General features: G+C 41.1%; 1 protein-coding gene across 1 annotated transcript in view; it reads right to left on the reverse strand.

The window, feature by feature from the left end:
• LOC147918004 (NBPF family member NBPF6-like protein) overlaps positions 1-25,938 on the reverse strand; it is a 33,870-nt gene extending 7,932 nt beyond the window's left edge. Inside the window, exons 1-11 of the mRNA XM_087417821.1 lie at positions 25,742-25,938; positions 23,373-23,494; positions 22,845-22,943; positions 22,247-22,442; positions 20,594-21,015; positions 20,141-20,197; positions 19,591-19,769; positions 17,708-17,785; positions 4,580-4,790; positions 2,429-2,531; positions 947-1,161 (exon numbers count right to left, since the gene is read on the reverse strand). Coding sequence (XP_087273947.1) covers positions 947-1,161; positions 2,429-2,531; positions 4,580-4,757 — 496 coding nt within the window. The 5' untranslated portion in view covers positions 4,758-4,790; positions 17,708-17,785; positions 19,591-19,769; ... (4 more) ...; positions 23,373-23,494; positions 25,742-25,938. The remainder of the gene's footprint in view (positions 1-946; positions 1,162-2,428; positions 2,532-4,579; positions 4,791-17,707; positions 17,786-19,590; positions 19,770-20,140; positions 20,198-20,593; positions 21,016-22,246; positions 22,443-22,844; positions 22,944-23,372; positions 23,495-25,741) is intronic.
• Positions 25,939-26,164: the final 226 nt, after the last annotated feature.

The following is a 26,164-nucleotide window of genomic DNA, read 5'->3' on the forward strand; positions in this document are numbered from 1 at the left end:
AAATGTAAGCAGAAGAAAAAAGTAATGAAATTAAAGCAGAAATCAATGTAATTGAAAACAAGAAATCAATAGAGAAAATTGACAAAACCCGAAGCACATTCTTAGAAATGCCCAACAAAATTGATGAACCTCTAGCCAGATTAACTAAGAAGAAAAGAGAGAAGATACAAATTACGAATATGAGAAATGAAAGAGGGACCATCACTACTGATCGGATGGACATCAAATGGATAATAGAGGAATATTAGGAACAATTCTGTGCCCTAAAATTTTAAAATAGATCCATTTCTTGAAAGACACAATCTACCAAAACTCACAGAAGGAGAAATAGATAATCCCAATAGGCTTATATCTACTACAGAAATTGAAACAATAATTAATAATCTTGCAAAACAGAAAGCACCAGGCCCAGAAAAATTCACTGATGAATTCTCTGAAACATTTAAGGAAGAAATTATCCCAATTCTCTACAATCTCTTCCAGAAAATAGAAACAGAAGGAATACATCCTAACACATTCTATGAAGTCAGCATTAACCTACTACCAAAACCAGACAAAGACACTACAGAAAGGAAAACTACAGGCCGATATGTCCCACGAACACAGGTGCAAGAATCATCAACAAAATTTGACAAGTTGAATCCAACAAAGTATAAAAAGAATTATACACCACATCTCAGCAAGATTTATTCCAGGTATGCAGATGGTTCAACATTCAAAAATCAATTAATGCAATTCACCACCCCTCGGGGTAGAAGCAGACAGTTGGACCAGAATGGCCTGTACCCCGGGCATTTCTCCTCACTGTTCCCACCCTGCCAGCCCTGGTCCTGTTGTGACTCCAAATGTGACATGGAAACCAGACCAGCCGGTTAAAAACAAAATTCCCTTGTAAGTGGAATCTCTTGGAACAGCTCAATACAATCAGGGCCTGTGACTGCCTTACCTGGGCTGAGCTTTTGGGCAAGGCGCTCTGCCAGCCTGTGTCCCTCAGCCAGTTGCTCTCGGAAGCCCTGCCCCTGGTAGTTGGCAGGGTCATTGTGGCTGAGGAGGTCTTGGAGACACTGATTGAGTACGACAGAGACTTTTCTGCCTTCCTGTATCTTTTGCTGTAACTGGGTCAGCTCTTGAGCCTGATCTTGAATTAGGATATCACATTTCCTAAGGGGGGACACAAGAGAACATTTAAAAGTGCAAAGAGTTGAACCATAGGTTATAGGAATTTTAAAGGAGATTTCCGTGAGAATATCCCCAAGGAGCCCTCGAAGCAGAATTCGGGCGTATGTGTGGTGACCCGCCTGTGGTAAAGAGAAAGAAGATGGTAAAACAAAGGCTTCCTCTGTATTAGAGAGTGCTCCTGTAAGATCCCTTGACATCCCATTCATCTTGTTCTTCTATAAGCAAAGCCAACTGTCTCCCTAAACCTGCTTTATAAAGATGTCCCTTCAGTTCCTTACTGAATGGCTATGTGCATTTTGATGTAAAAATGCACACAGTGCCTTATGTAGTGACTGGACACAGAACCAGACGCAGAAATGTGGACAGGCACAGCTGGTGTTAATTGGAAAGAATATGAGAAGGACAGTGTCAACAAGACAGCAGTTTTAAAAAGATTTCTCAGAGCATAATTGACATACAATATCCTATTTGCTTCAGGTGTATATCATAGTGATTTGATATTTATATACATTATGAAATGATCACCACGATAAGTCTAGTTACCATCTGTCACCATACAAAGTTATGAGAGTATTATGGACTATATTTCCTATGCTCTACATTCCATCCCCATGACTTACTTATTTCATAACTGGAAGTTTCTACCTCTTAATCCCCTTCACTCATTTTGCCACCGCCCCCCTCCCACTCCCCCCTCTGGTAACCATCAGTTTCTTCCCGTGTCTATGAGTCTCTTTGTTTTGTTTTGTTTTGTTTTTTAGATGCAACATGCAGGTGGAGGAAAGGAAACCCTCGTATGCTGTTGGTGGGAATGTAAATTGGAGCCGCCACTACGGAAAACAGTATGGAGGTTTCTCAAAATCTTCAGAAAGACGGCTTTTTACTGAAAGCAAGGATGACAAGCTGTAGTCCGTCAGGAGGTGATTGTGATTAAAGGTAAGTGAGGTGGTGATTGCACAACATCGTGAATGTACTAAATGCCACTGAAGGGTTCACTCAAATTTGGTCAACTTTATGTTACGTGCTTTTCACATCAATAAATTTTATTTTCAAAAAAGAGTAAAGGAGGCCTTGAGTAATTGGAGTCCATCATTTACCAATTATTGTTCTCTAATTGTTTTATAAATATCCGTATGCATGTGCCTGTCATGAAAATTTCTGCCCTTCTCCTGGCCCAGAGTTGCTCCTTGCCCTTCTTCAGAGATTCCTACAACTTCCCACCAGCTGCCCAGCAGAGAGCTCTCCTTACCTGAGCTTCTCAACTAAGGCTGCCTTCTCTGTCAGCTTCCCCTCCTCAAACTGCAGCTTCTCTCCCAGCACGGACTCAACGATGCCTTTGCACTCTCCACACTCTGAGAAAAGACAGAGATGCCCGCCTCAGTGGAAAGCTGGCCATGTTGCTGTGGTCACTGCCTTCAAGGGAGGAGGCAGGGTCCATCTCTCTCTCTCTGTCTCTCTCTCTCTCTCTGTCTCTCTCTCAGAGAGAGACATAACCCCAGCACCAGGCTCTCTGCTGGGATTTCCACATCTTATTCCTCAGCCTCCCAACTGCATGTCGTTTGGTTACTCTCCATTTTAGAACTGAGGAAAGAGAAGTTCCAAGGCAGAAAAAGTAACCAGACAAGATTAACTGGTATTTGGCAAGGTCAGAATTCAATTCCCTGAGACCGACCCTGAGTCATGGGCCACTTGACCTAGACTTGCAGCCTCTTGAGTAAAACGCTAAGCAGGGGCATGAAGTAGCGATTCCTGTGTGCTTGGGAAGGCCCCTAGGACTGCTGACTGTTGGTTCCCCTCAGCTCAGAATTTCAAGCACAAGTACCTTAAAGATGAAAAACATTTATGTGAATACAGTTCTGTACAATATCATCACATGACTATAAATCCCTGAAGGAAACATGCACGGACACTAATAACGTTTGTTTTAAATTAAAAGTAGTGAAGCAAGAACTCATAAATAGTGTTTGCTCTGTGCGAAGAACTGTTTAAGGAGCTTTAGAGAAATAACTCATGTAATTCATTGCAACCACTCAAAAAAGTAGGTACTATGAGAGCACCACATTAACAGAGGAGGAAACTGAGGCACAGAAAGATCCACAACTTGGATTTGAGCCCAAGAAGACTGGCCCAGTGTCCATGCTCTTTATCACTGCACTGTGTTACCTCAATACCAACATCTCTGGTGACATCATTCTTCTTCACCGTCTTCAAAATTTGTTTCCTTCAGTTATGTTACGATTATAAAAAAAGACGTAAATAAAACTTAGTTTGTCCTTTCTCAAAAGCTAGTCTCTTCACTTGCTTAAATAGCAGTCTTCAATTTTTTACATTTCTCTGTCAGTCATTTTAACTTAACCCCTCCCACAATGGTCTATTGGAAAATGCCACCAATTCCGGCTCAGAGTTGTCAAGATTCCTTCTAATCACTCTGTTGTGCACGGGCCCCCATTCTCAAGATTCCTTTCGTCACTACAGCCCCCTCTTACTGAACGGGTGATCGAGTTTCCAATCGTAAATCTGACTGGGGGAGGGAAGGCCCTGCCCCAAACACTGGCTTGAAATTGTCCTGGGGCTGGTGGCCTCCCCCACTTACCCTCATTCTCACTTTGGCCACATGTCTCATGTCCCAGACCCTCAATATCACCTGGACCTGCTGGCCATCCTGCATCATCAGAGGTTCACCAGCTCAGAGAGAGACAGAGGGGGTGGTACAGATTCTCTGATTTCCCCAGAAACACCCTCAACCTCACCACAGTGGTAAAATGGCTTCCTCGGACTCAGAAAGAAGAGCCTGTGCTCAGGAAGCTCAGCTTCCCTCTCAGCAGCGTAGTCTCCGTCTTGATGGCATCCCTCATGGATAGCACAGTTTCAGTGAGGAGCGGACTCATCTTCAAGCTCCTTTAAGGCAGGTACCATCACCTGCTTCCCCCAGCGTGTACCATCACCCCGTTTTCCCAGTGAAACTAGCACAGCGCTTTGCCAATGGGACCTCAGAGAAGCCTGAACTGAGGGAGTTCATTAGTCCTCGACGTTTCTGCCAACAGTGACGCAGGATCTCGCTCAGTACAAAGAGGATGCTGAGAGCAACAGTTTAGCCTGTTCCTGAGAGAAACAGGCAGTTCTGTGCCTGCACCGGGATCAGTAACCGGGATCTGAAGTTTAATTCCACCTTACACCTCACTGCAAACCTGGCAAAGCCCCTCAACTCTTTGTGCCTCAGTTTTCCCATGCTCAGCACACTGAGACTAAGATACCCACTTGTACCTTTCCTGGATCCTGGTCTGAGTGAAAGCTATTTTGCCCAAGAGAATGGAAGATAAGGTCTGGAGAGTTTTTAGTTTCTTAGAGGGAAGACAGTGATCATTCATCACTCTGGTGACCATGACCCTGTAGGACTTACTGTATTTCTGCAGCTGGTTGGCCAGGATGTAGGCAGTAGATTCAGATACAAGAAATTTCTCTCTGAGGTCTCTAAAGTCCTGTTTGCTTTGTGCCAGCTGGGATTGAAGCTGCTGGTTGATTTCCAGGATGGTACTTTCAGCCCTCGGATCAGACAAAGGGCCTAAAGATTCTGCCATGGTGACGTGCGGCAGAAGAGGTAGAGCCAGGGACTGGGGAGAAGAAACCCAAACACAGAACGGGTTAAAAACAAGTGAAATCAAATAGATTTAATCAGGACTGAGGGGTGATGATACAGGGTTTCTTAACTTACTGTTGGCAACGACTTGATCAACACCCCACAATACTTGAGAGTCCGGAACCCCAAAACAAGGTTCAAGATGCCAGAGCTCAGAGCCGAAGGCACTGTCCGTAGCTCACACTCCAAGAGGAGTGAGTGAGGGAGGACCCAGCGTGCCAGGTAACGGTCTGGAGTTGCCATAACAGAATTGGAAGGTGGGGGGTGTCATGGAATCTTAGGAGCCCTTGCCTTCCAAGTGCCTAGGCCAAGCTGCTACACAAAGATGTCTGATTTCTACTGAAGGTCACCAGCAATGGGGACCACCCCTCAGCAGCCACTCTCAATAGCTGTCGGCCCTTGTGCTGATACCACAACTATTCTCTTTCCAAGAAATAGCTAAGCATAATAATTTCTCAGTGTTCGTTCTTGTGTGTTTATAAAAACATCAAGACAGAAATTGTTTCCCAATAACTTTTCTTTCCTTCAGGGCTGTCATGAAGTCACCAACCTTCTCGTTAAACTAAAACAGATCTTAAGGCTTTTCCACAAGTGAAAGTTGTCAAACTTTTAGACTCTCATGATGTTCTTCTCTGGAACTTCTCCAGTTTTTTCTACATCTGTTAAAAACTGTACACATGGCCGCCCCCGTGGCTTGGCGGTTAAGTGTGCGCGCTCCGCTGCTGGCGGCCCCGGTTCAGATCCCGGGCGCGCACCGACGCACCGCTTCTCCGGCCATGCTGAGGCCGCGTCCCACATACAGCAACTAGAAGGATGTGCAGCTATGACATACAACTGTCTACTGGGGCTTTGGGGGAAAAAATAAATAAATAAAATTATAAAAAAAAAACTGTACAAGAAAACCAGAGTATCACACTAAGTGAATGAATAAAAAATTTACAAAATGCTTTCTGTCCTGACTCTCTCATTTCTTTTTGCTGCATCCCTGTGTTCTGTCAGCTTCTTATCCATCAGTAGGGCAGCATGTTGGTTTTTCATTTAACCGAAGTCAAGTGACACTCCTACCTCCTAAACTTCTCCTCTATCTGTCGGTTGCTCTTTTGTTGTTTTCCTTTAATGTAACTAAACACTATATTTCCTGTTTGTCACTTATGGATTTCATTCTAGTCCCACGAGAGCTCTTTCCAAGCTGTCAAATGATTAAAATAGTTTAGTTATATATCCTTAAATACACATAGTGACCATCGCTTTTGGAAAGACGTAAACCCGATGCTGTTTTTTTATGTTCATTCAGTTCACACACATATTGAACAGACAGGGATCCATGGCAGTTTTTATGGAACATTACTTGATAGATCTCTTTGAAATGTCCTCATGCCATTGACCTGTAGTTGTATTCTGCTAACAGCACCTCAAGGTCACGGGTCAGGGATGGTTGATGATCCACATGTACCCATGCAATGGGGTCCAGTGACATGGAAGCTGAGGTTTAGAAGAGCAGGAGGGGCCGGCAGCAGAAAACGATGCCCTGAACCTCCTCCTCCACTTCTTCAGCATCTGACCGCACCTGGGTCTTGTGAGCCTGAGACTTGGGAGATCCCCCAGAGCATCGCTCTCTTCAGTTTAGTTACTGGACTTTCCTGAGTTGAGGGTGCAACTGGTGTGAACGTGTGCCACCTAGCATGCATGTCAAAATGAAGGATGCTGGACCGGATCAACCACTTTTGAAAGTTTATCTTCTCCCAAGCCCACGCCATCCACCACCTACACTGTCTAAAGGTATTAGTGTGTGAGATCCACCAAAGGCTTTAAAGAAATCTATTATCGGGTGTCTCTGGGACCTGACATTCTATGGGAGAAAGAAAAGTTTGTCAAATTCCCTCACTTTAAAAATGATGAAAGTGAAGGCTTGCAAAAGTTACATGACTTACTTGAAGTCACACACGGATGAGTTTCTTGCAGTGCTAATTATAGTAATCATAATAACAGTAATAATCCATTGAGTGATATTGGGCCAGGAATTTTGCTAAGCACAGTAGACGTACAATGGCATTTTATTTTCATCATAAGCGTTTGAGGTAATGCTGTTGTCCATAAATAAAGTAAGAAACCCAAAGAAGAGGGACTTTAAATAATTTATTTGGCCAAATTAAAAACAGAAAAAACACTTTTTATTAAGAGCAAGGAAGTGATTGCCCTGTGTTTTGTTACAATAAGAGAAACCTGTTTTGTGTTTATCCTGCATTTTTCCAGTTACTACTCATCTTTTTCTCTCTGTGACCTGGCTTTGCTTCTAGAGCCCTACTTTGTTCTACTAATCCATCTTCAGGCAGGTCCAGTAGCAGAAGTGATGGCGGGGCTCTTCCAGAGTCTCCTGGAATGCTTGTGGTATCAGGACGTCAGACACAGTCTGGAGGCAAGAGCGACCCATATCTGAGAATGGGCAGCTGTTTTCTCACCTCATTCGAGTCGGCATGATGTCAAATGACAGGAAGGGATAATTTCCCTTTAACTCGGGAGTCACGTCTCAGTGACTGTGATCTATTGGGCTGAACTGACCTGAAGTGGAATGGACTTGCTAACTTTTTGGTTTCTTGTGAAGTGGCGAGAATATTTATAAGACTTTCTTACTTAAACATCTCTGTTGACGTTTGAATTAACAGCAATATGATTTATTTTTGTAAGGTAAGAGGCTTGGAGAAGACTGGTACCTTCAATGAGCAAAAAAGGATCAATTTAACTTCCATTCAAAGCAAGCTAGAATCTGAAATTAGGGCTTTCACTGTTTTCAAGGTGGACTGTCAGGTGCCTCAGGCATATGTCCCCAAGGGCTTGTGTCTCTTCTGTAAACCGGATGAGGTTAAAACGGGGTCAGATGGGCCAGGTCCCTTTCAAGTCTAGGTCCTCCAACAGTTCCTCCTCCGCTTTAGAGAATGGATTGAAAATATCCTTGTGGTTCTGTTCTGTCCTACTTTTGTGTTTTGGGTAAAAGTTATACAGCTCAGTGTTTCTCCCGCCCCCAAGTGGATCATTCTAAGAATCATCTGGGAGAGTCAGTACAAATCAGGTTCATAGTCCTCACTGTAGTGATTCTGAGTCGGTGGGCTTAGGTGGGGCATGGAAGCTGTGTGTTAAAGTTACTCAGATGTGAAACAGGTTGAGGACCCACTGATATCATCCACCTTCCTCACAGTTTGGGGGAGGATCATTTCAGATATATTATTAATTCTAATCTTCACAATCGAGTTGTGAGGAAAGCACCACTTTCCCCTGTTTGCAGATGAAGAAACCAAGGCACAGGGAGGGTCTGTAACTGTCCCAAGGTCCCCTGGCTGTTAAGTGCTGCAGCCAGGTGTCAGGTAGACTCCCCCTCTCCCCCAAAGCCCCTTGCCACATTTTCCATTCACTCTTGTGTCAGGTTTTTCCAAGGAGGTGCTTCCTTTGCCTATACCTCATTTCTACCAAAGAATTGCTGAATTTAATTTTTTCATCTGAGATATTTTTCACAACGGGCTAACAGCATCCTATTCTGGCCACTGGCTATTAATTTGAGGCACACTGTTTAATGAAAATACAGGGCATGGGAATGTGCAAAGTCATGCTGCTGATTATTATTATCCTTATGGCATAATTCATAAACTGTAAAATTCACAATTTTGTGTACAATTCAGTGACTTTTAGTCTATTTGCAAGGTTCTGAAAGCATCACCACTCTCTAATTCCTGAATATTTTCATTACCTCAAAAATGAAACACCAAACCTATTGGCAGTCACTCCCTATTCCCCCCTTCTCCCAGCCCTTGGCAACCACTAATCTACTTTCTCTCTCTATGGATTTGCCTGGACTGGGCATTTCTTCTAAATGGAATTATACAACTTGTGGTCTTTGGTGTCTGGCTTCTTCACTTAACATCATGTTTGCAAGGTTCATCCATGGTTTGGTGTGTATCAGTACTTTATTATTTTCATGTTTGAATAATAGTTCATTTTATGACTATACTACATTTTGTCCATTCATCAGCTGACGCATATTTGGGTTGTTTCTACTTTTGGCTGCTATGAATAATGCTGCTATGAACAGTCGTGTGCAAGTTTGTTTGTGACCACATGTTCTCTTGAAAACATATACCTAGGAGTGGAATTCCTATGTTTACTTCAGCTCTAGATTTAACTTTGAGCAGCTTACAAACTGTTTTCCAAAGCACTGGCACCATTTTACATTCCCACTAGCAATGCAGGAGGATTCCAGTTTCTCCACATCCTCCTCAACACGTGTTATTGCCTATCTTTTAATACAGCCATACTAGTGAGTGTGAAGTGGGATCTCATTGTGGGTTTGATTTCCATTTTCTTAATGACTAATGAGGTTGAGCATCTTTTTATGTGACTATTGGTCATTTGTACATCTTCTACAGAGAAATGTCTGTTCAAATCCTTTTTCCATTGATATATTAGATTATTTGTCTTTTTACTGTTGACTTGTAAGAGTTCTTCATATATTCTGGATACTAGACACTTGTCAGATACATGTTTTGCAGCTATCTTCTCTGATTCTGTGGGTCGTCTTTTCACTTCCTTGTTATCATCCTTTGAAGCACAAAAAAATTTAATTTTGATGAAGTCCAATCTATCTATTTATTCATTGGTTGTTTTTGCTTTAGCTGTGACATCTAAGAAATATTACCTAATCAAAGATCACAAAGATTTACACCTATGTATTCTTCAACACACCACTTTGAATTAGAACTTTCCTGAGTTAGGGTAGGGGGATGTATTTGAATTTTGAGTCCTGTAAATTGGTATACATATATATATATATATCCCCCTTGATTGATATTCACAGGTCTCCCACGCACTCCAACGGAGCATCCTTGTGCTATAACAGAGATTTGGGAAATAGTATTTATTAACATCCTGGCTTTGATTCAGGTGAGAGTTTTGGTCATGTGGGACAGCTTCTCCTCGACCTCTCCTGGGTTAAAAAATTGTTGAATATCTTTAGAGTTGAACAAGTGATTGAGTGTCTTTCTGAGAAACACTTGGGAGTCCACGTTGTTCTAAAGCTACAATGGACTCTGCCCTTCCACTCCAGACAGCGATGACTGCAGGGGTTGGACTCAGCCAAGACTTGCACCTCTGGTCTTAGGTGGAAACTAGCCCTGCTTCAGGGTTTGAGGATGGCTGTTCTAAAGGGTCTTGTTCCTCTCCAATTCTTTTTACTGCATATATGACTTCTTCCTAGAAATGGTGGGAAAATGTTTATTTTAGAACAACTAATCTGCTCTCTGCCAATAGTTTTCTGTCTACAGATTTAAAGGGAGTAAGGGAGGACTCAAAGTCAAATATGTTTTTAGCGCCTATTATTGTTCCAGTGATCATATTTAATCCTATGAACTATCTTACTAGTCAGGTTTTATCCTTTTCCTTATGAGAAAAGAAAACTCAGAACGACTACAAAATTTCCCAAGGTCAAAAATCTAGTGAGGAGAGGACTGAGCATTAGAAACGATTTCTGTTTGGCCTTCAAAGTCAACCTTGTAGCATTGTATCCAACTGAATGGCAGTACTTTTGCTGGAATAAGTCTCCGTGTTTGTTGTTCGTGGCTGATTTCTCAAGACAGCAGTGTGTCATTTTAATATTATTTGAACTTTTAAATTTCACTATCTCTTTTGGTTTAACCATACATTTTAGTGCTTGTCCTGTTCCATCGCTTTGGGTTTCTTTTCAAGGGATTCTTATTATTTATATGTTGAACATTTGTTACCTATTTTCTGTCATTTGTCACCTTTTTTACCCTTTGTCATCATCTCTCTCCCTCTCTTTTTTTTTTTTTGCTCACATTTCTTTATTGAGGTACAATTTACCTAGAGCAAAATGTACAAGACTTCAGCATACAGCACAATAAATTTAACATGTATGCGTTGTGTAATCACCACCCAGACTAAGAAACAGAACATTTTCCATCATCCTCCAAAGTTCTGTCACACTCCTTGCCAGTCAATACCCATCCCCCAAAGAAAAACATATTCTAATTCCCTCATGATAGATTAATTTTGCTTACTTTTGCACTTCAAATAAATGGAATGCACTATGTTCTCTTTCATTCTGTGTGCTTTCACTCAATATCTGGTTTTGAGATTCAATCTTAATAGGCTACCTGTGTCAGTAATTTGGTTTTTTTATTGCCAAGGTATTCTGTTTTATAATTATAGCACAATTTCAATATCCATTTTTCTGATGATGGACAGATTTATTTTTGGTTCTCCTGCGTGAAGTAACTATGAATATTCATATATATATATATTTTGTGTGTGTGTGTGTGGAGATAATTACTTGTTTGTCCTGGGTACATATACCTAGGAATAGAATTGCTTGGTGAAAGGGTAGAAACTGACATAGACTCTTGCAAAGTAGTTGTACCATTTCACATTTCCATCCAAATACAAGACACTTCTAGTTTCTCTACATTCCCCCACACTTAGTATTTTCAATCTTTTTAATTTTAGCCATTCTGCTGGCTGTGTGTAGTTTTGCCATTTTGGTTTTCAAAAGCTTCCTGGTCATGTGGCTATCTTCTTATATGTGGTGCCTTTTCTAATCTTGTGCTCATTAATAAACTAGGTTGTTTGTAATGTTCTTTTCTTTTTCTATCTTTGGCTGAGGAAGATTTGCCCTGAGCTAACATCTGTGCAGGTCTTCCTCTGTTTTGTACGTGGGGCCTCGCCACAACATGGCTGATGAGTAGAGTAAGTCTGCGGCTGATATTCCAACGCACAAACTCGAGCTGCTGAATCAGAGCATGCAGACATTTAACCACTAGGCCACGGGGCCAGCCCCTTGTAATTTTCCTTCTGACTTGTATAAGTTCTTTATATACTTTGGATAAGTCCCTTGTCAGATACATGTATTGCAAGTAATTATTCCTGGTCTTTGAATTGTTTTTCACTTTTTAAATAGTCATTATGATAAGCTAATGGTTTAATATTTTATGAAATCCACTTTGATCAATTTTTCATTTATGTCGAATGCCTTGGTGTCATGTCTAAGAAATCGTGGCCTACCTTGGTCATGAAAACATTTCCATTTTTCTTTCAAAGCCTATATAGTTTTAACTTTCGCATCTCCAATTAAGTTCAGTGTCTGGTGGGAAGTGATTTTTAACATTAACTGGTTTTTCGATAGATATTCATTTTTTTTAACGCCTTTTATGGAAAAGCCTTCATTACCCCAGTGAAATGTATTGGTGACTTATAAAAAAAAATCAAATAATTGCATACGTATGTGGGGAAATATTTTACTCTCTGCTCTTTCCTATTGATTTCTTTGTGTTCCTTTACTTCCACCAATACTACAGTGTCTTAATTACTGTACCTTTAAAGTGAGTGTTGAAATCTAGTAGAGTGAGTGTGTCCTCCAACTTAATTCTTCTTCAAGGCTGTCTTGGCTATTCGAGGTACTTTCATTTCCATCTACATTTTAGAATTAGCTTGAAAATTTCCCCCCAAAAATGCCTGCTGCAATGTTACTTGGGATCATGTTCATTTGACATTCTAACAATATTGAATCTTCCAATCTATGAATTTGATAGATATTTTTTGATTTATCTAGTTCTTCTTTAATTTCTCCCAGTAATAGTCTTCAGGAGTCTTTATTATGTGTGTTCTTAGGCATTTAATGATTGTGGATGGTAACCTCTTTTGTGTTTTACTGTATTTCATTTTCTAAATAACTCATTGCAAGTATGGAGAAATATAACAGATTGTTATATGAATGCTGTTGAGGTATAATTTAGGTAGAATAGACCACACCACTTTAAAGTATACAATTAAATGCATCTGACAGATGTATACACTAATGAAACTACCTGCTACAGTCAGGATACAGGGCATTTCCACTATCTCATGACTTTCCTCGTGCCCCTTTGCAGTCCATCACTCCCTCAACCCTAGGTCCCAGGCAACCACAGTCGTTACAGATGGGTTTGCATTTTTAACAACTTTATATAATGGAGCCATACACATACTCTTTCATGTCTGCATTTCCTCATGCAGCATAATGATTTTAAAATCCATCCACATTACTACATGCATCAACAGTTCATGCCTTTTGATTGCTAAGTGGTAGTCCTTTGTATGGCTGTATCGTGTCTATTTATACACTCATCTATTAATGCACATCTGTGTAGTTTCCAGGTTTTAGCTATTATGAATACGTGCAGATTTTTGTGTGGACATATTGTGCAAATACCTAGGAGTGCAACGGCTATTCACAATTGGTATATGTTTAACCGTGATTCAGTTTTTCAAAGTGGTTGTACCATTTTTCATTCCCACAAGTGTAAGAGATTTCTAGTGGCTTTACATCCTCACCACAGGTGGTATTTTCAGTCTCTTTAATTTTAGCTAAGGTACAGGATGTGGAATGGTAACTGTTATAGTATGAATTTATTTCCCGGATGACAAAGTTGAGCATCTTTTCATGTGCTTTTTGGCCATTTATATATCTTCTTTTGTGAAGTATTTCCTCAAGTCTTTTGACCAATTCTCTTATTGCATTGTTACCAGACAAAATATGTGTAAGAAAAGTACACTGAAAATTACAAAACATTACTTTGAGAAATTAAAGAACTAAATTAATGGAGAGATAAAACTTGTTGTGGATTGGAAAACTCAAGATGGTTTAGATGTCAATTGTCCCCAAACTGATCAACAGATCTATTGCAATCCCAATCAAAATTCCAGCAAGTATTTTGGGACATTTACAAGCTGATTCTAAAATTTATTTGGAAAAGCCAATGATCCTGAATTATCAAAGCAATTTAATAAAAGTAGACGAAAGGTGGATAACTTACATTGCCTATTTCCAGAAGTACTATACAAATCTTTTACTCAACTTAAAATTAAGCTCTTTGTCTTTTTATTATTTGGTTTTAAGAGTCTCTGTATAGTCTGGGTATAAGTGCTCTATCAGATGTGTGATTTACAATTATTTTCAACTCACTGTGGCTTGACTTTTCATTCTCTCACCAGTGTTTTTTGAAAAGCAAACGTTTTCAATTTTTCTGATGCACAATTTATCAATGTATTCTTTTATTGAGTATGTTTGTGGTATCAATCTAAGAAATTTTTGTCTAACCTGAAGTCACAAATATTTTCCTCTATGTTTTCTTCTGGAAGCTTTAGTTTTAAGGTTCACATTTAGATCTATTATCTATTTGGAGTTAATTTTTGTATATGGTGTGAGATATGGATTCGACTTATTTAACTATTTTTCGTATGGATATACATATCCACTATGTGGATATGTGAAAAGGTTGAAAAAGATCACTCTTTATCATTTGTTGAAAAGACTACCTTTTTTCCACTGCATCGTCTTTTTGCATTTGTCAAAAATCAGTCTCTTTATATATATTAGTTTATTTTTGGAATCATTATTCTGTTCTATTGATCTATTGACCTATGATGACACCACTACCACACTGCTTTGAATACTATAACTTTAGAATAGTTCTTGAAATCAGGTAGAGCTAGCCGTCCAACTTTGTTCTTTATTTTATAGGTGTTTTGACTGTGCTAGGTATTTTGCATTTTCACATTCATTTAGAATCAGCTCATTACTTTCTACTTAAGATGCTGACTGACATTTTGAGTTGGGTTGCATTGAATCTATAGATCAAGTTGGGGATAACTGACATCTCAGAAATAATGAGTCTTCTGACCCATGAACATGGAATTTGTCTTTGTCTTTTTAGGTATTCATTCATTTCTTTCACCAATATCTTGTACTTTCATCTGTTTGATGCTATTATGTTTCACACTTCAATTGTGCATTGAAATTACATAGACATAAAATAGATTTATGTTTACTGATCTTGTATCCTGCTAGAAACACACGCCTCACAGTCAAGCTGTATCTAGCAGTGACCATAGCTTTGGGGACTTGTGTTATTTGCCAGGTGAGAAGAATCTTCTTCATTCAATTGCGGCTTTATCATCAGGCCAAGGAAGATGATCAAAACCCAAGTTGAGACCGGTGGCTGGGGAGTGTTTGTAGGAGGGCTTTTGTGGACTAATGAATGTGAAAGGTTTTGTATGTTCACCAATAAGAATTTCTTAAAGTTAACCATTTGATCGGTGAGCCTGCCAATTTATCCTTGTGTTTAGCTGCGATACCAGTTATAGATTTAGGGGCCAATCTTCTCCCTTATTACTTCTTTTTTTTTTTTTTTTAATTTTTTGTTTATTTCACCACCCAAATACTAACTACAACCCATCACCACACACATGTGCTGAATTATCCCTCTTACCCTCCTCCCTCCCTTACTACTTAATTTAGTCTTCGATAATCTAGTCCAGCCTTATGTACTGCCAGAATCTTTCAAAAGGTATGCAAATATATATCCATCAAATATCGTGAGTTTGTGCCCAGTTCTGACTAGTCTTATGGCCGATGAATTCTATGATAAAAATGACACCACAGGCATTAAAACAATTAATAGCAGCAGCCCGAGGGGGTTTGGTTGTGTATCATTTGGAAGCCTTAGGATACACTGCCTCCTATTGTTACCAGATGCATACCCAGGTCCTTTACCTGCCACACAAGAGGGGACAAATGAAAACTGGAATGCCAGGCTTACGTCAAGGAAAGAGTTTTTACCTCGGGTGACATCAGCCGGGAGACGAGAGCTCTCAAATTTGTCCCATCTCCCTGAAAGATGGGATGCAAGGGGTTTAAAGATTGTGAGGGAGAGCATGTGCTGGGGTTTTAGGTAAGGGAGGGGGAGCATGTGGACGTGCTGGCTGGTACCTTCCCACCAGCTTGCGTTTGGCCTTGAAGACTGAATTTCTTTCCCTTGACTATCTGGACTTTTCTGGTTAGTTTTCATCTTCAGCCTGTGTTTGGCCTTGTGAGGCTGAATTTTGATGTCTAGACCTTGATTTCCTGGGAAAGACAGCTCACTCATATACTAAGGAGGGATAGAAAGACCTGGTTAGTTTTAAACAACAGTTGATTATGCTGAGTATGCACAGCTGCAGTTGGCAAAGCTTATCTCCAAGTTTTTGCTAACTTCTTCAAGCCCAGGGAAGATTTTTTAACCTCTTTGTTCTCGGTTTCACTATCCCATATCTGAAGTAGGTGTCCATTCCCATCAGTCTATAAGCACAGAGCCCTGAGGCTGCAACAGAATCTGTAGGCCCTTTGTGTCAGCTTCATTCACCCAAAAGATGGTGAACGACCTTCAGCTCAAATTATGCTCTGACTGGTGTACGTAGCATATTTAAGTTATCTCTTTAGTGACCCATGTTTCTGTCCAGTCTTGTAAAGCTTGCTCACCTGGATGACTCACAAGGTCTCATTCCCAGTGGGTCAGATGACTTGTCTCAGAAAAACCAAAGCATTCATTTGTCATTATGTATCTCTCCTAAAACTTATTCTTGATGGGCTAAAACATGGCTCACAAAAAGCTTTAAATGTGTTTTATTTATATCTGTTGAATGGTTTTCTTTTTTTTTTTTAATTTTTTGTTTATTGCAGTAACATTGGTTTACAACATTGTACAAATTTAAGGTGTACGTCATTATACTTCTATTTCTGCATAGATTACATCATGTTCACCACCCAAATACTAATTACAACCCATCACCACACACATGTGCCGAATTATCCCTTTCGCCCTCCTCCCTCCCCCCTTCCCCTCTGGTAACCACCAATCCACTCTCTGTCTCTATGTGTTTGTTTGTTGTTGTTATTACCTACTACTTAATGAGTGAGATCATACCGTATTTGACCTTCTCCCTCTGACTTATTTCACTTTGCATAATACCCTCAATGACCATCCATGTTGTCAAAAATAGCTGGATTTCATCGTTTCTTATGGCTGAGTAGTATTCCATTGTGTGTATATACCACATCTTCTTTATCCATTCGTCCCTTGATGGGCACTTAGGTTGCTTCCAAGTCTTGGTATCATGAATAATGCTGCAATGAACACAGGGGTGCATGTATCTTTATGCATTGGTGTTCAGGTATTTTGGATAAATACCCAGCAGTGGAATAGCTGGATCATATGGTAGTTCTAGCCTTAATTTTCTGAGGAATCTTCCTACCACCTTCCATAGTGGCTGCACCAGTTTGCACTCCCACCAGCAGTGTATGAGAGTTCCCTTCTCTCCACATCCTCTCCAACACTTTTTGTTTCCTGTCTTGTTAATTATAGCCATTCTGACGGGCATGAAGTGCTATCTCATTGTAATTTTGATTTGCATTTCCCTGATAGTTAATGATGTTGAACATCTTTTCACGTGCCTGTTGGCCATCTGTATATCTTCTTTGGAGAAATGTCTGCTCAGGTCTTTGCCCATTTTTTAATTGAGTTGTTAGTTTTTTTGTTGTTGAGATGCATCAGTTCTTTATATATTTTGGAGATTAACCCCTTATCAGATGTATGGTTTGCAAATATATTCTCCCGATTGTTAGGTTGTCTTTTTGTTTTGTTGATGCTTTCTTTTGCTGTGCAGAAGCTGTTTAGTTTGATGTAGTCCCCTTTGTTTATTTTTCTATTGTTTCTCTTGCCTGGTCAGACATGGTGCTTGAAAATATGTTGCTAAGACCGATGTCGAAGAGCGTACTGCCTATGTTTCCTTCTAGAAGTTTCATAGTTTCAGGTCTTACATTCAAGTCTTTGTTGAGTGGTTTTCTAAAGGCAGTGACCCAACTGACTTTCTTTTTACACTCCAATTTGTTGTTTCCCAATGCTCCACCCACTTGACAGGACCCAAGAGTCAGTATAAACATAGATTTATCCCCATTGGTTTGTTAGCAACCAACTGATGGTGTGTACATTACATATAATTCTATACATTGGGCTGACTGTGCCCTCCTTCCTTTACCTGTTTCCTGTTGGGTGTTCAGGTGTTGTAATGTCGCTCACTGCTTCCATTGACATCCCTGGATGACAGTGCTGCTATCTGTAAAAACAGTTGTTTTGCATTGCTATTTATCAAAGTTATCATATTGTCTTTAAATCTGCACCTTTATGAGCATCATTAATAATTAATATCTATGCTACTCAATTCTTCAGTTAGGTCAAAAACTAAAATTTGAAATTAAGAAATAACTGCTTCACTATTTTAGCTTTTTTGAAAAACTATACCATTTCCATTTCAGGTGTGTGTGCTAATGTGCAGATTTTCGACACTCTTTAGAAAAGTCACTATTGATCCCAGACAATACAGAATAAATTATGCACAGAATGATTGCAGACCATGGGCTAAATATTAGTGTCCACTGGGTCTGACATTTGCTAAACATGTTTTTCCAAGATGTAATGTTCTTCAGAGCCAACTCATTTGCAGCTCCGAAAGCCTCAAATCGTTTCCTCCATCCTCTTGTGGCCACTGTCATGAAATCTACTCTACCTCTTCTTATGGCATCTACCATGGGATCTGCTTTGTTCCATGGCCCTAGAGGCAGGGCCACTTTTTCCAGCACATTTAAGTGCATGATGAACCTCCTGTTTCTATAAGGTCAATGGAAGTGAGTGGCTCTCTCTGTTATTTGGTATGTAGGGCCATCTTTTGGGTCACTTGGGGAATGTGTTGTCTTCACAAGTCGTCAGGTGCTCCTAAATGCAATAAATTTTCTCTCACTACATGACACTAAATCCCACCCATTCATTGTATTCTTGAAAATGTTACTTTCTGATTGGGATCTTGAAGGTTTTTGAGATTTCTTGCCCAACCACACATTATTCAGTCTTTTTGAGTCCATCTCTCTGCTTTTTCTCTTGATATGGCTACTGTCTAAATAGGATCTGTGAAATGAAACACAGGAAGGAGGTCCATGCCAAGACTTTGGGACACTCAACTATGACAGCGACAGCAGGGACACTCTTTGGAGGAGATTCTCCAGATGCTTTTTGACCTGACTCCTCAGGAGGTAGAAAGCCAGGTGCTCTCATCGCTCCTCCTCATCATCTTCCGTTTCTCTAGGATGAGACTATTGTGTCTGCTATTGATGCTGTCATCTACAGAGAACAAAGGCTCCGGTGTGGACAGACATCTTTTAGCTCTCTTCAGTAAGGACTGTATCCTCCAGTGTAATCAGCACAATGCTTTACCCACAGGGGCTCAGTAAACGCATTCATGGAGCTCAACTAATTTAGAATCCATGTTATCTAGATGAGTAGAGATGTTATATTTTGTAGAACTTGATAGGATGAATAGAGGAGTGAAACAGGGAGTCTTACTTTACTCTGTTTCTAAGGGAACAAAAGTCATTGGGTTTAAAACCACTTAAATATCAGAGGACTAGGTTTTAGTCCCAGACACTCCTACTTTATCACTGCAAACTTGGAAGTTGCTGTACTCCATTTTTACTTTAGTTATTTGATCTGAAATTTGAGGATGAAATACCAAGTTTCCAAAATTCTAGGAATATGGCTGATATTTACAGTATTTTTGATGTGGGGAGAGAATCTTGAAGTCTGGAAAGCATTTAACTTATCAGAGAGAAGACAGATCATCACTTATCATTATGGCGAGGAACGTGTAAGACTGGTTACGAGAAGGGAAGAGGGGGAGGGCAATGTGGGTAGAGGGGGTCATTTGTATGGTGACAAATGGAAATTAGACTTTTGGTGGTGAACACAATGTAGTGTATACAGAAGTCAAATAATAATGAAGTATATCTGAAATCTATAGAATGTTATAAACCAATGTTACCTCAATAAAAGATAAAATGAATAAAAAGAATTTTTGAAAGACTTATTCACCTTGCCTCTTTATGTCTCCAGCTGGCCAGGACATAGTAGCTACTGATATCAGCAGTTTCCTCTGGAGACCTTGGTAGTGTTGACTGCTTTGAGCCAACATGCAGCCCAGGTTGGTTCTATCCTGAGAGGCTGAAATCTGGCTGAGGTCCAGGTTTATTGGGCCAGAACAGGTCATCTACCTGTTGGAAAAAATAGAAGGGGGACGAGGACAACTACCGAGGTCATCCCTAGGCAGCACTGGCCAGTTCTTCCGGTGACTAACCATCTCTGCCCTCATGATTTCCTGGTTACTAGACTGAGAGCTCTGTGAAAGTTGGAATATTTTATTCATCTCTGTCTTCATGTCTCCTAGCACCATATCAAGCCCTGAGGAGTCTCTTATGACATTCTTTCACTGATCCAATCAAAGTGGCTGTAAATCTCCTCATTTCAATACATTCCTATCCCAAACATCCTGTCCGGGATGCTCTGCTCTCTCTCACGATGTAGCTGATGCCCATCCTTTGAGAAGAGACTTCACTACACTCTCTATATGCCCTATGACACTCACCTGTGGTCAGCTCTGATGATGATGGCTGTCCTCAGGGATTCCTCTCAATGGTTTATCCTGTCCTTAGGAAGAAATGTCCTTGGTCTACAATCTCATCCTCTGGGCAGCCACAACACCCAAGATTAGGAGAGCTACCATATTGTGTTGAAACTATCTGTTTGTATTCTCCCTCTCATTCCTCTGATTTCCTCAGGGAAACCTTACTGATATCTGAATTCCAAGTTCTGAACACAGTATAAGAAAAATTAAGCCATCAAGAAATATCTAAAACATATTGTGTGTAAAGACTTTCTCATCCATAAATGCAGGAGACTATTATTAGTATCACTGCTTCAGATGCAAGGCTCCCCCTACCCTGGTACTTTCTGACCTTAGGGTAGAACTGTTCAAGGCAAGAACTGACATCTCCAACCCTTCTCCAAACATCACTTATCCCTCTAAGCCCACACTTACCGGAGGGCATCCACTGTGTGGGCAGCCCCAAAGTCGAGGCTGGGGGTCTGGGGCAGAGCCTCATGGTCACATCCTCCTCCACTTGGAACTCGTGCTCCCCAGTGGTAGAAACCAACCCTGATCCATCCTTGGATCTCCCCGGCAGGTGCACAGGTTCACTGTGGAGTAAGTGACTCTCCCAGTCCTCACTGCTCAGCTCAGGCTGCTCCTTGAGGAGCCAGGTGATGCTGTAAGCATTCCTCAGTTCCCCTTGACGTTTCTGAACTCAACTTGTTCTTATTCTCACCTCCTTGGGCAACCACCTGCTCCACTAGCACCTGGACCTTCTTTGAATTACTCTCATCCTCCAAACCAGTTGATTTTCTTTATTCCATCTGCTCCCTCAGTTCTGTGTTTTCAGTGTGTGGGCTCAGCTCAGGCTCCTGCAGGAGACACACAGAGAGGGAACTAAGGTCCAATCTTGGCTGCAGTTCCCAGGGAACATTTAATATGCCTCTCAGTCCCTCATGCAACCAGAGAAAACTGAGCAGGAAAGGATTTTGGAGAATTTGAATAACAACCTTATCTTAGTGATGAGGAAACTGAGGCCCAAAGAGAACAGGAGATTTTCCCAGGCTCCCTCACCACTCGATGGCTGCAGAGCCACCACACAAGCCTTGGCCACAAGCTTTCCTGTCTAAAGCGCCTACCACACCCTCCAGGAACTCATGCTTGAATGTCAGGGACATGGACCAAACACCAGTATCTCTACTGTTACAACAAAAATATCTGAAGGACCTTTCCTGGGACAATTCTTTTACCACAGTTCTTTAGTCTTATTACATATACTCAGTCAGTTTTCATCTTGGCTGATACAATGAGACGAAAGCATACATAAGTATTAAATAAACTTTATCACAGCCACAATTAAAATGTATTTATGCGCTCATCCGTAAAATGTCTGACTCCTGTGTCAGTTCATCTTCCTGAGAGCAGGCACTCTGTCTGCCTTGTTCACCCCATCTCCCCAGAGCCTCCACAAGACACTGCCAGTTAAAACACTCAGTAAATACTTTCCCATTGCATAAATAAGAGTTACCAGGAATAACTAACATTTACTGATGTCTTCTATCCAACCATATCTCCAACCAAATCTTATCCTAGGTCTATGCTGAAGCAATAAAAGCACAGCTTTGGAAAAGCAGTCAAAGATTGAAAAACCAACTCCACCACGGACCAAGTATGCTTTCCTGGATGATTTCACTACCTTCTCTGAGCATATTTCTCTCATGTATAAGAGAGAAGAATGTATAATGTAAAAGAGAGAAGGCAGCATTGACCACTAGGGTGTCGGATGATTAAATGTGATATCATGCAGTAGACAGGGCTCCAATCCCTGGGCACCAGCTGCAGAGCTAAAGAACGCCCACATCAGAGTCAACATGGTGCTTGTTACAAACCTCCAGGGATAAGGCCCCCAAAACTGCATTTCAGATAAAAATGCCAAGGAGATTTTCATGCAAGGAAAAGCCCTCACCATTAAACAAAGCACCTAAGATGGAGACCCCTAAAGCCCTAGTGGCAGCAAGGATGACTCAGTTGGAGCAGAGAAAGTCCCTTGTCCAAGGTGTCCTCTCCACAGGAAATGTCCCCTTTTCCAAGAAGGGTTCCTACCTGATGTGGGACACAAAGAGGGCCCTGCTTCCGCAGTCCTCTCATTTCTCCTTTCATTTCTGCTCTGCTCTAATCACTGGATCTCAGCCCTCCCATAGGTCATTTCTTTATGAAGACCTCTGTTGTTTTCTTCTCCTCTTGGAGAAAGAGATGGCAGAGATCAGATCTGGGCTTTCTCCTAAGCCACCTAAGGGAGCTGAAAGAAATCACGATTGATAGAAATCAGGTCAATAAAGAGGATCCCAGAGGAGCGTGAGATGGCAAGGGCAGCCCCTCATGGGAGATGGTCAGAACCCTGACATGGTCAATATTAGACCTATTCAGACGAGGAGGACATACCAACCAATTCTCTGAGCAGACAACCCAGACGCGACCTTCCAGACTTCTAATCTACAGAACTGCGAGATAACAAAGGTGCGTTGTTTTAAACCACTGTTTTTGTAATCTGTTATTATGCAGCAACAGGGAACTAATTCCGATGCTTCTCTCTACTCTCCTGATTTTTTAATTTTCAGGAACATGTATGCTAATCGCCGTAAAGCAAAAAAGATCAAAGCACCACCATAAAAGTCTTGTGCCGTGTAAAGCTTGTGCTCACCTTCATGTGACTGTTCCCAAGCCCTTGTATCATGAAGGACACCATGAAGGGCATTTCAGGTGCTGGAGGAATGTCTCTTTAATGTGACCAATGAAACTTCTGAAAGAGTAAAGAGGCCACAATACTTAACTACACACAACATTATCTATGAATCCATCACCTATCTCTATTTCCTATGGCATATTCTTTTTAGCTCCTTGTTCTTCTGAACTCATGTGACAAGGTTTTTATAGCAAGTACCAGTTCCCAGCATAGGTGAACCAATTCAAGGAGGGCAACATAACCACCACAATATTAAGTTCCCCAAACAAAGTACTTTGAATTGAACACAATCTCTTCTCTTATTTGGACTAGAAATAAAAATCTATTCTTTGAAGTCCTATTCTAATGAAAATTTAAACTCAAATGCTTCTATTTTCCAATTTTTTGGAAAAAAATTCCAACCGTGGACACTCCATTCCTCAGGGTTAGTGAGTTCCCTTCCCTGCAGCCTGGACTCTCTGTCAATGAAAGTCAGGGGAACCCAACCTCAAATCTCTTCTTTGAACCAGCTCCTCAGCCTCAAAATCCAGGACAATGTGCAGACCCAACAGGCAGTAGCATCCACCAAGCAGGAGTGATATGTTTGCGTGGCTCTTGGCCTAGATTATCTGAGAGAACAGAGCAGACATAAAGCAGAAGACAACAGAGAAAAATCATATTGATTTCAGCTCTTCCAGGACGTCAGTTAAGTTAGACCAAAGAGTGTAACCTCATTTGAGGAAATCTCTCAATAAGGGGTTAATTGTTGACAAAAATAAGTGGTAGGTGCAGGTGCTATCCAGTGTTGGCAAGAGGGTGGAAAAAAGAATATTCTCTTAAATGAATGAGAATATGAATTAGTAAAGCTTCTTTGCAAGGCAATAAGGTATGATTTCGCAAAATTACATCTGTACAAATATATTTCTAAACCAAGCAATTCCCTTTACAGGGAGAAATAGGAGAGAAATACTACCCAAGTGACGATACAGAGATATAGATATAGATATAGATATAGATATAGATATAGATATAGATATAGATATAGATATAGATATCGACATCGATATTGATATAAATATAGATATAGATATAGACATATAAATGTCCCCTGCAGCATTGTTTGTAAAAATAAACACTGGAATCAATTTCATGTCCATCAATTGGAGAACACTTATTTATAGTGGTCCATCCATACCCTGAAAGGGTCTGCAGTTGTCTAAAAGAACAAGGCAGATAGTAAAAATGCAGATGGGTATGGGCAAGAGCTAATATGTACTGAGTATTTACTCCGTGCCAGGCACTGGGCTCAATGTTTTACTTGCACAACTCATTTAAAACCTAGGACAACCCAGGAAGGAAAAACTCCCATTTGACCCATTTTTAAATGAGAAATTGAGACAGAGAAATTCAAGAAACTTCGGCCAAGTCCAATGCAACCCAGTCACGTTTGCAGGTAGAGCTTGTGAGACCAGGGTGCTCTCTTTTCTGGTTCTCTATTTTAGGGATTTCCAGTGAGAAAGAAAAATACCAGCCTCTGATGCCCTGAACTGATCCGACACTCACAGCCGGACTGTTTTGTTCTCATGCTGGAGATAAACAGTCTCAGATACAGAATACCAACCTTAGACAAGATTAGTCTGAGACCTTGATAACATGAGACAGAACAAGGCTACCTCATAATTTTGTCCAGGCACAGACAAAAACAAGGCCACTGTGCAACTTACAAAATTCCAAACATCCTCCTCTTTTCATAAGGAAATGAATCATAGAATTGCCCCTGCTGACTAACAGTATTCAATATAGAAGAAACCCTGCTTCCTTCCATCCTTCCACAAATCACCCAGTCAAAGGTCAAATCCTATAACAGGTTTCTTCTAAACACCCTCTTACTTAGACCACGGGGTGCGTTCTTTCTGGCTGCAAGTAAAAAACCCAACTTGTTTAATAAGAGGTGTGCTGCTGGTGATTTGGCTTACGGGAATTGATACCAGCTTTCCAGGAATGAGCAGCTGTAAAAACCCAGCCTCCGGAAGAAGGGTTATGTTCTCTGTGAGATAACTAGGCTCTGGAACTCCAGAACTTGTTTCTACCCTTTAAAAAAAGAGATTCTTTCTACCTAATCCATTTAGTAACCAACACGAACCTTAGGGGTTGGGCAGGACTTTTCCATGTTGGATTTAAAGCAGAGAGACTGAGGATAAGGTTAAGAGAGGATGTGCAGCACAAACATAGCTTAGAGGGACCTGGGATCAGTCAAAACCCAGTATCCCTCGCTGGGCCTGAACCACCAACCCTTCAGTTAGCAGATGAATGAGCTCACCTATCACCCGAGGAAAGCCACCACTGGTCCTCTATGTGAAGTCTCTCTAGCCCCAAGCTGCTGCACCCTGGGCTCTTCTGCCTTGCCTAACTCCGCCAGCTCCAGAAGACATAGAGCCCAAGAATCGTGTGGAGATAGCTACAGCTACCATAGTGTGATATCATAAGAATCGGAAACTCCTCTTGGCAACAAAGAGACAGGGCTCTCATATGCCCATGTTCAGAAGGAAAAGCTACATTTCTTTCAGATATTAGTCAAAATAAAGATGTCATTCTCCCACCCACCCTAAATGTATGATGTTTTGGAACGCATTTCTCTGGATCGTGTAGCAAAGGCTGTTCTACCCAGTTTTGGTGCCTGGCAGCCTCCACCAAAGTCACGGAGGACTTGGCAGGCTCTGTGGGGTCTCTCCCACAAAGGTGCAGGGCCCTTCCCTCCCTTCCTCTTCCCAGGAAACTGCAGGACGCTGCTCCCAACTCCTTCCCCCTGGTGAGCAGGAGAGGGTCATAACAGCTCTTTTCTTCCTGGAAATCCTGTTCCTCATATCTGTACTTACCTGAAGTGCCTTTTGGGTTTGTCTTTCTTCTCCTTTTCTTCCCTTAAAATTTTGGTTAAGGTTTCTAGAACATACCCTTATCATAATCCTGAAAATTGTTTTTTGTTCTTGTTCTTGTTACTTCCATTATAGTTTTCCTTTTCAGCGGCTCTTTTTCTAAATTGGTCTCTGGATGAACGACCACCCACAAGGACGAGGCCTAGCGTTCCACACTCTGCCTAAACTTGGAGGGTGAAGACGTCATTTCCTGCTCAGTTTGCTGTCCTACCATTGGCCAGGAGGGTGGAGTGGGAGGGGAAATGTGCCGGCAGGGGGCTGAGCGTGGGTGGGTAGGAAGGTAACAGCAAATGAAGCCAGGCCAGGGGCGTGTCTTGTGTAGATGAGGCAGCTCCAGGGGCTGCTGTTCAGGCACCTGTTGCTCAC

The sequence above is a fragment of the Ceratotherium simum genome, chromosome 2, assembly GCF_057802395.1.
Source record: "Ceratotherium simum simum isolate JZ-2026a chromosome 2, ASM5780239v1, whole genome shotgun sequence".
In the NCBI taxonomy this organism is placed as follows: Eukaryota; Metazoa; Chordata; class Mammalia; order Perissodactyla; family Rhinocerotidae; genus Ceratotherium; species Ceratotherium simum.